This window comes from Pholcus phalangioides, unplaced genomic scaffold, assembly GCF_987345545.1.
Source record: "Pholcus phalangioides strain wild (caught in Gottingen) unplaced genomic scaffold, Ppha-v1.0 ptg000011l_1, whole genome shotgun sequence".
NCBI lineage: Eukaryota > Metazoa > Arthropoda > Arachnida > Araneae > Pholcidae > Pholcus > Pholcus phalangioides.
The window spans coordinates 13,651,685-13,662,177 of record NW_028301604.1 but is presented as its reverse complement, the minus strand read 5'-3'; the positions used below and the strand labels follow the sequence as shown (position 1 = coordinate 13,662,177).

The window sequence follows — 10,493 nt, the reverse complement described above, 5'->3', positions numbered from 1 at the left end:
TTTTAACTGCGATTAATAATTGATCGATTAACGGACTCGATTAATCGATTAGTTGAATCAGCCCTAATTTTAATATACATTTTAATCATAAGAGGGGGGGGGGGTCTGAGAAGTAAATAACACAAAATACCTAGGAAAAGGAGGTGGATGCTAAACAATAGTTGTAATTGGCAACGAAATAACACCCGATCCCCTCTCATCTCTTTTTTCCTCCATTTTCTAAACTTAAACAAAAGTTCAAAATACAGACTGGTATTGAATTTAGCCGTATGATCTTTAATAGTGGAATTCATACAAACAATAAATTGATAAAATAATTGTGTTTTAATACGCCAAAAAGTTTTTTGATATCATTGGCTAAAACGCTCCAAAATAATTTTTTGAAATAGAAATTTTGAATTGTGATGATAAGATAAACAAGTTGGGATATGGAATCATAACAGAGTGAATTATTCTGATACTGTGTTGATACTTTTATACTATGTTTTATCTGAGATAAAATTCTAGCAATTAAATTCATTGAATGCCCACCGTGGATAGCTGTAGTCAAATTTTGAATTGAAAGAACTTCTCGTATAAGTTTATACGTCTTCTAGAAAATCGGAAAGAATTGAAAAGTAACGTAGGAGAAAAAAAAAATTAATATCTTATTACTTTTTCAAGTTTCGAGGTAAGAATATGAATGAAACTAGAGAATCTAGAAAACTTTGATAGCGAACGAAAGATATTCCTTTGGATTAATTACTTTTGGAAAACACCCAGCAGCAATTCTCTCGTATATTGCGAGGTTCAGTGAATTCGTTGATAGTTTTTCTGTTCCTGTTTCACGTCTATATCTTATTTTAACAGAGTAATTGCTTGTACTCTATAGTTGGTATGATATTCTTCCGCTTTAATAAACGGGGAAAGCTGTGTGAGAAGGCCGTAAAAAAACTCATTCCTTTCACCTCGACTGTCTCGTTGACGTGTGTGTAGTGATATTCCTATTTCTCCGATTACATTGGAACTTCATTTCTCTTGAGGCAAATACGTATACGTGAATATCATTTAATAGGTTTCTGTTTGTCGTGAAACACAGTTGCTAAATGATTGATTTTTCACCATAGGATAGTATCACCGCAAGAACCGGACTAATTTAAAAATTATGTGTTTATCATTCCTTTGCATGATTTTATTATATATTTTTGAGTGAGATTTCTTACCGACATCATGTTTTTAATTCATCAAACTTTATAGTTCATGAAGTTTTAGAAACAAATATTTTTTCGAATTGTAAACTCATTTAATCCATTTTTGACCGCTCTCAAAATTCTTGACCAAACATTTCTCAACTTTTATATATATGATGACTGGTTAGGCCGTGATTACACTATAAAAGTTTGATAAAATTTCTTTTATAAAAATTGAAAAATCCAACCAATAAAGCTCATAGTCTTTGTGTAAATTCAACCGGTAATCTTATTGGTTGAATTTTTCAAATTAAAAAAAAAAGAACTTTTAAAAAACTTTTATAGTGTAATCTCGGCTTTACTCAAATAACAAAAAGTTTAAAAAAATTGGGAATTAGCATGTTTTCTTTGTAGTTAAATGCACCTTTCGATTAACTAACTTTTCAATTGATATAAATTAATTAACTTAATTTATTAATTAGTAATTATGATTTTGAGAAATGTTATGTACCCTGTGTCAAAAAAATTCGGGAAAAAACTATTATTATATTAAAAAAAAAATCTAATTCTGTTTATATGGTCATGGAAAAAAAAGTCGAATTGAAAATCAAGACAAAATTTCTGAAAACAAATTTCAAAAAATACCATTACACTCATTAAGCGCTTCAATTTCCAAAAATATTCATTTAATACAAAAATTTGTATGAAAATTATTTGAAAAAATTTTAGACAAAGCGTTATGCAAATGCAGCGTCAGTCAAATGTCTCATGTTGATTTTTCAAAAATATAGTAATTTCATTCGAAATTTAATATAATCCACTTCAGAGTGCTGATTCCTACATAAATGATTAGCGTGTGAAACGAATTACCTGAAGGCGGTAGACTGGGGCTGTGAAAAATTTGGAAGTGTACGTGGGATTCGTTATGTGACCATCAGAAAAAAAAAACCGAAAACGAAATCATTCAGCACTGTCTTATTCGTAGAGACGATCGTATTTGTTATTAACTTAAGAGTTGAAGTATGGTTCTCTAAAAACCGATTCTAAAACTACCTTCTAATGTATATATATAAATATATTATGTTCACCTTCTGTCAAAAAAAAGTTCTTAACAGTTTTCGGTATGTTTGATCGCGCATGCGTTAGTGGGATGGATCTAGCTTCTTGGAGCGGCCAATTCCGAATTGACTGGATGCTGGAAAATAAGATGATGGACGCGGCTGAGGTGGCAGAACATATTAGAATCTCGAAAAGCGCGCAGCACTCAATAACAAGAGAGATAAACTCTCAGATTTTTGGTGAAGATTACGCAACCTATTTCATCCCAGATTAATTTCCAAATTCCGAATGAAAAAAAAAATAAGTAAACGCTTTGAAAACTAAAGTTGTCATCGTGTGTGGAAAAAGTCGAATTGCGATTATCGAAAAACATTAAAAAAAAAAAAAAAATGAAAAGATCTTTTCCGATGCAACAAGATCGTGCATTAGTTACTCATTTTACAATCATCGTGATCTTACTTTTTAGCGGGTGAGTTCTTTTTTTATGTGTTTCACTAATATTGTGTGTGTGTGTGTTTTATATGAATAAAATATATTTTACCAAATTTTGATTTTTTTCAGACATGTAGCCAGAGTAAAATGTTTTTTGTTTCAAAAATCTTCCAGTTTATTCTTTGATTCTGTTTTTGAAATTATTTTACAACAAATGTTTGTTAATATTTAAATTTTATCAAGAAGGATAGAGACGAGACGGTTGATAACATCATTTATAAATATCAAGAGAGTAGAAGTGAAAAAATAATGTGCAGTTATTCTATACGATATTAATTGTCTTTTCATTAGAATCAATAAATTTTGAAAATTCTAAAAATACTAATTTTATAATTTAAAATGCAAAAATAAATTTTATGTATATTTTTATAATATTTCTCTCAGATCGGTATTAGTTTTTGATTTATTGTGTTATAAAGTACTGGTATCTTTGGATGTTTCTGTTTATCACTGATCTTTTACTCGTTCTGATTTTTGTCTTGTTGAACGACTGAAAATAAAAGTGGCACTAAATATATAAATTACAGGGTAAAATATATGAATGAAACACACTTCACGCAAAACGAAATATAAGTAGAGATTATACAAATATATTATAGACGAATATACTAAAGATCAATGATGAAGAATAAAAAAGTTTTCATGTTGACTATATATACTGTTAAATTGGAAAGTTTCTATTTGAATATATTGTTTTGCAGCAATGACTATGATTAAGGTCGAATGTATGGCTGCATGCAACTCTTTCTTTGTCAATACAACACACATTTATTAACAGTTAACGCACTACACTACATTTTGGAATCCAAACATTTTTTTTACTACTATTTCATGACTGACTTCTATTTTTCATCGACTCATTACTCATTACAGAAATAAACATAAGATTTTCATATTATACCAATTCTAATGTTGAAAGAGATCTATAATATACAGGGTGATTACTTAATTCCCCTTGTCGTATTTCACTGGCAAACCGTTGATTCTAGAGGCGTACTTCCAATTAGAAAAATTATCCAAATAATGTGTAGACTTCAGATACGCCATTTATATTGCAAGGGGTTGTACAGTTATTAAAATAAAAAAAATTAACTTCTTTAACTTTTTATACGAACCTCTGTTCTAAAAACCTAATTACAAAGTTGTTGCTCTGTCTCTCTTTGTTTGAGGTAAACAAAAATTACACATTTCTAAGTGCAATATTCACTGAGATAATCGAATTCGAAAAATCGGTGGAAAGTTGGGAAAGAACAGCATAAATAAGGCAAAGGAGCGTTGTCCGTTCGTTTTTGCTGTTCTTTCCCAATTTCAATTTTTGAATTCAAATAACTCAGCGAATATCACACTCAGAAACACGGAAGTTATTTTGTTGGCCTCAAGAGACAGGGCAACGACTTTGTAATTGGGTTTTTGAGGACAGGGTGTCCGTATCAAAAATTAATTTTATCATTTTAATAACTATACAAGCCTTTTCAACATGAATGACGTAGCTGATTTCTACACGTTATTTGAATAAGTTTCCCGAACTTCAAGTATGCCTCTAGGATCAACGGTTCACCAGTAAAATGCGGCAAGGGTAATTAAGTAATCACCTTGTATACAACTGAGGTAATTTCAGGAATGATGAGAAAACAGAAAACTTCATTCCCCCAAAAAGCAGAATCTGTTACGCACATGGCATGAATACACCAGTGAGTTTAAAATATAGAAAACACACGGCATTGCACACATCTCTTTTTTTCTCAAATCTCTGAATTTTCAGTATAGTAAACCATTTCGAATATAAACAAACATATGTGACCCGGTTAACAAGAGCTCATGTTTAAAGGAAAGGTTTAAAGAAGCTCTAGGGTCCAAAGACGGAAACGGAACCATAAATCACGCAAGAGTAGTGTTGCAACAGTTTTTTTCCTAGAAAAGACTTTACAAGAAAACGTATATCGACGCGTTGTACTTAATAAAAGATCACCAGACAACAAAACAAACGAGAAGAAAGTAGATGAGAAATATTTTTCAACGAAGAGGTATTATAAGTATTTTGAACAAAGAAAAGTAGTTGCAAGGATATTTAAAATGATGTAGATGTTCATAATCACATGTTGGTGCTACAGAAAGAAGAAAAAAAAATGTTGGAAAATTAGATGTGGAAAAAATAGTTTTTTTTAGTCATAAATTTTTTAAATGAGTTCAACTTCGATTAATTTTAAAACCATAGAGAAATTGATATTCTTACAACATACGTAATTATAGTACATTTTAGTCTCGTGGTTTCATTCCCGTTATTATATCCTGGTCTACTTTAGTCATTCATCATTTGGTTTTTTTAAGCTTGATTCTATGAGAACACACTATAATAATATATGTATTTTTTTGTGTGCGTATGTGAAAATACATTCAAACATATTTATATTGACGGGTACAATAATTATTTACAAAAATCACTTTTTTTTCTCGAGATTATCTAATTGAGTCAATTGGCATTTTCATCTTCTAATTCGCATGAGAAATGTCTTTTTTGAGAAAAAGTCAAAATTTTTCTCTCAAACTGATTTTGTTTTCTCTATCTTTATTTAAGAAACAAATGCAAAGGTAGAAAAAAGAAAATTATAGCTACTTTTTTGAACGTAGATAAATAGTAAATATATTATAGAGTATATGTGTAACACTTCTATAGATTAAATGTAGTATATAGATTTTTGGATTTTTTAAAAATGTAATGTGACTTATAATATAATGTGACTTGGCCGCTGTGGTGATCGAGTGGTTATAGTGACGGACTCGCGATGCGAGGATCCGGGTTCGAACCCCACAGTGGTGGTCGGCTGAAGTTGGTTTTCTGTGGCTCCCAACTTCAAGGCGCAAATGCGAGCCGATCTCCCCGTTAAAAAGTCTCGCTACAGAGAGCAACAGTCCTACAACGATAAATCATTCAATCATAACACTTCACTCATAGTTAGAAAAACTAGTGGCAGATGGCAGCACTACACATAACAAGCATTACAGGGAAACAAAAAACTTCACGTCAGGTTTCACTACACGTACACGCACATTCCCGCATGTACCGATTCGTTGGGGGGTTCCGCGGGGGGGGGGGGTGCATGTGTGGTGTAGCAGTAGTAGGTAGGGCCTCCAAAAAATGGCTCGGGGGTCCATGATGTTCTTAAGTCAGCCACCCCGTTGGGCAATTTGCCTGTTGTGGCGTTGTATTTGTATAAAATTTATAATATTGCTTCGAACATTTCAGTCATTCCCATATGAATCTAATATAATCATTTCCATGTAATCTAATTACAAAAAAAAAAAACCCCTAGTGTTATAAATCTTTCTTTATAAGAGTATAAAATCCAATTATTCAACCATGTCTATAAAAAAAAAAAGAAATAAAAACACGGAATGTTTTTCCCCTTAAACATCGAATACTTGATTTGGATGCCCTTAAAGTGTTAGGAGCGTTAATTTTAAGAAATACACGTTTATATACGGATATATGGTCATAGATGTTCTCTAATAATAGTTCATGAAGAATTTCATGAAATATTTTTTCACAGAATCTAAATTGTCATGCGGTGATGTAGTCACGATATGAGTGAGCTACTAAATTTACAATCTTATACATTATGAGCAGTTGGAGAATTTCTGAAAAAAGGCAGTTCCATAAATTCACTGATATATCGAGTGTTGAATTTGTTTTTTCGTGCTTGAATTATTGACTTACAAAACTTTCAAGACCTATCGACAAACATTTCATAAAGGGTTAAAAAAAAAGAAAACGGAAAAAATATATATCAGATAAACGTAACAGATGTTTTCAAATGTGACGAAGTAAATACCAGGTACATGCATTCACATACACATGTCGCACAACATGACATTCGTTTAAAAGAGGAAAGCGAAAAGAAAAGTGAACTTACTGGATACGAGCCACGAGAATGCCACTAGAGGAACTGGAGAAACATATATCTCGGAGTTAAAATGTTTGCAAACGCGGATCTATGAAAACTTTTATGTTTACACATATAAAATGCGATAAAGAAAGAATTTTGTAAGAATACGATTCACTAGACGAGAGCAGATGCTGTTTTGTTTCTATATTTTCGTACGTTTACGATTAAAGAAATCGATCAAAACTCCGTTACGAGAATTCAAGTAAAGAGATGAAAGTTAGTGAGTTAGTCAGTAACTGTTAGGAATTTCTTAGTCAAAGGTCTAGACATGAAGCTTATTATAACCCTAAAATCTATAATTAATAGTTTATAACCCTAAAATCTATAATTAATAGTTTATAACCCTAAAATCTAAGGATTTTCATCGGAATTTCAATTCACTTCAAGGAATAAACTCTACTGAACAAAGATAGCGTTGAATATTTCGAAGATTTGTGAACAAATATTTACTTTCGTAGCTTGTGGAATCAATGTACTGTATGTATGAGTTCTATGAAATTACTACTTTTACTTCAAGTTAATATTGATAACTCTAATTCGAGAAAGTGAATGGGTGAATAGAAAATGAGGATTGATCTATTCGTGATGATTCCTTATGACCAGAGGTTAAAAGTACCAACTGCGGTTTTACCAACCAAAAGTTTACCAACCGCGGTTACGCAAAATACGAAACATGAGCATAATTATTGAGATGGCCAACAGGGCTGAGTTAGAATCTCTTGGCATGGAGGTCTAAAGTTCCTTCGAAATCGGCTTTAAACTACGAACCCATGTCTAATTTATTCTCAAGAATATAAAATGACCGTGTTGAGACAAAATAATTTAATAATTATGAACGGAGACGGTAGAAAATTGATATGATCTCGTAGGCACCATTTCAATGAAGAGATACGGAAACCCAAAGTAAATTTATAAAACAATACCTTAGCTGCACATATTGTAGATCTCTTTCGACACAAAAATTTATTTAAAAAAAATTCCACAATAACGCTGTAAATTATGAAAAATCACGAAAAAATTTGTTATGGATTACATTAGGCCATCAATAGTTGAACGATTCTGTTAAATAGTAGATTATGTTACTAACATTTGATTTAAGAAAGTTTTAGTTAGTGATAAACTAATTTTTTTAATCATGTAGGGGAAACTGCTGTACCTTGACCATAGTAAACATTGATACATTTGGTTCAGTTTTGATAGTATTGCTTTCTAGCTCACGTTTTTAAAGTGCAAGAGATTAAGAATGCATAACCTTACAACTGAACTTAGTTTCAGCTCTTTGCCTACGGCATTGACAGAGATTTTGCAAGTAGGCACATGAATTAAAAGAAATTGTGTATATATATATATATATATATATATTAGTATATATATATATATATATATTAGTATATATATATATATATATATTAGTATATACAAATACAAATACAAATACAAATACAACACCACAACAGGCAAAATGCCCAACGAGGTGGCTGATAAAAAGATGCCCATAAAAATATGGTTGTCATATGTTTCAAAAATACAGCAACCCAATTAAAAATGCAATTAACACAAGTTATAAACAATATATACACGTGATAAAATATTATACAATGCCCATAAAGCATACTTATGGTTGTCTTATTCTAAGAATGGATAGCTTCCCGATTTACCCCAACATGTTTATCGTATTTCTTTTTAAACGTGTCAATTGTGTTACAATTTACTACCTCCGGGGGTAAGCTATTCCATTTATTAACAACCCTATTGGAGAAAAATTCCCTGCGACACCATAACCTTGCATTGTCCCTCACCAATCGATACTGGTGTCCCCTTGTAAAAGCAGTCGATTGGCGGTGTACTAAAAGTTCATGGTCCATCCTATCCATCCCATTGAAAATTTTGAACACTTCGATCATATCTCCTCGACACCTGCGTTCATCCTTAGTATATATATATATATATATATATATATATATATATATATATATTAGTATATATATATATATATATATATATATATTTGTTTTTGTACTTCTTCTCAACGTTTCAAGTTTAGTGAACACTATATTTAATAATTATAACCTATACATTCTCCTGATAAATCATATCACGTGCTCACTCATACCAAGCATCATGAAAAAAGTTATTAGTATTTTTCATAAATGATAGAACATAGTGTACCTTGAAACAAAAAAGATCGTGCAACTTGGAACAGTATAAAACTTGAAATTTTTCTAATTTACCTTGGAATATTCAACTAACACTAATTTTTAATTCTTTTTTCCTTTAAATACAATTTATATTTCAAATCTTAGTTTTGTATTTTTCCCCCATAAAGCTTCAGCTACGGTGTATCATTTCTTCTCTTCTATTCACCTCCAGTTATTTCCTAGTCAAATTTGTTGAAGAAAACGAAGTTTACAGTGTGGGACGCGTCAAACAAAAACACTTACCAAATGAATTTCTTTAGGAGGAGAGGTGAGAAAATAGTTTATCGTTTATCAGTGCTAGATACAGCAAATGTTGACATCACGGATATTGTATCTCTAATGCTACCACCTAGCATCGAAGGCACTGACAGAACTTAAAGATTTGGAAACATAATTTTTCTTTCTACAAGTATAACAAAGAATATAATTTTGCATTTCATCGATATAAACACGTTCCTACTTCCATTATTGCTACTTTTGCTTATAATTAATAATCATATTTGTGTCATTGTTTTTATATTTTATATTGCAATATATGATTTATATTAAAAAATACTTAGTTTATTATTTTTCCTGTAACATTTGTATTTTTTTTATCTTTGCAATTTTACCGTTTCAAAGGAATAACAGTGCATGGTATAAGACCCCTTGTTGTACCTCGGAACATTTGTGCTTTTTCAAAAATCCATATTTCATGATTACAGTAAGAAAAAGATAATTTAAAATTTATATGATGTTTCATACAGTATACAGTTACTAAAAATTAATTTATTTAAATTTTACAGTAAAAATTGATTGAGAAAAAGTTTGAAAAGTAACGTGTCAAGGTATAACAGTCTCTCCTATTTGTGAAAACTTATCAGAAAAGTAAAAAAACAACATCTTCAAGAAAGAAACTTATTTGAATGACAGCAACATGGACATGTTAAGGACGTAAGGGAAAAAAGAGAATATGTGTGTGAATAAGTGAGAACTCGTTATTTTTAATTAAAGCCTTTACTACATTCACTAATTTATAAAGAATACCTTCTGATCCTCAGTTTTATCCAAAAACGGTCTCTTCACAAAAACTTGGAAGTTGTTCAACGTTGATCGATGCATTAAAAATGAACCATCAACCATCGAGGTTATTAAAAAATAACCTTGAAACACATGGTTATATTCTAAAGGAATTCAGCTTGTTTATTAGAATCAACAAAGCCGTCACATTCTTCAACGTCTAATAAAAAAAGGTGTTTCCAACTTTTGTCAAACATGGTGTTTCTATAATATACAGAGTGATTCTAAATGTGTAGGACAAACTTTAAGAGATGATATAAGACACCTAAGAAAGCATTTTTTATCATAGAATATGCGGTTGAATCGCAGTAGCAAAAAGGTGATATAGAATGTTTTCAGAGAGTTCACAGCTACATTTCACCAAATGAAAATATGTATCATACTTTTCTGAAGGATTTGCTGCGATATGTGCTACCAACCATTCGAGTTTGCAACGGTTGCAATGTTTTAGGCCTCCTCTTGGCGCGGTCTGGGTAACACGAAATGTACCACAAGTACTGCTTGCCATTATTTGGCGCAGCATGACTTTGATGGTTTTCGCATTAATTAAAACCAAACTCCAATTCGATCCG

At 31.1% G+C, this 10,493-nt stretch overlaps 1 protein-coding gene across 1 annotated transcript in view; it reads left to right on the top strand.

The window, feature by feature from the left end:
* The first annotated feature begins 2,397 nt into the window (after positions 1–2,397).
* The window catches only part of LOC149080083 (glycine receptor subunit alpha-2-like), a 48,217-nt gene continuing 40,121 nt past the window's right edge, over positions 2,398–10,493 (top strand). Inside the window, exon 1 of the mRNA XM_089239057.1 lies at positions 2,398–2,697. Within this exon, the coding sequence (XP_089095183.1) occupies positions 2,618–2,697 (80 nt within the window). The 5' untranslated portion in view covers positions 2,398–2,617. The remainder of the gene's footprint in view (positions 2,698–10,493) is intronic.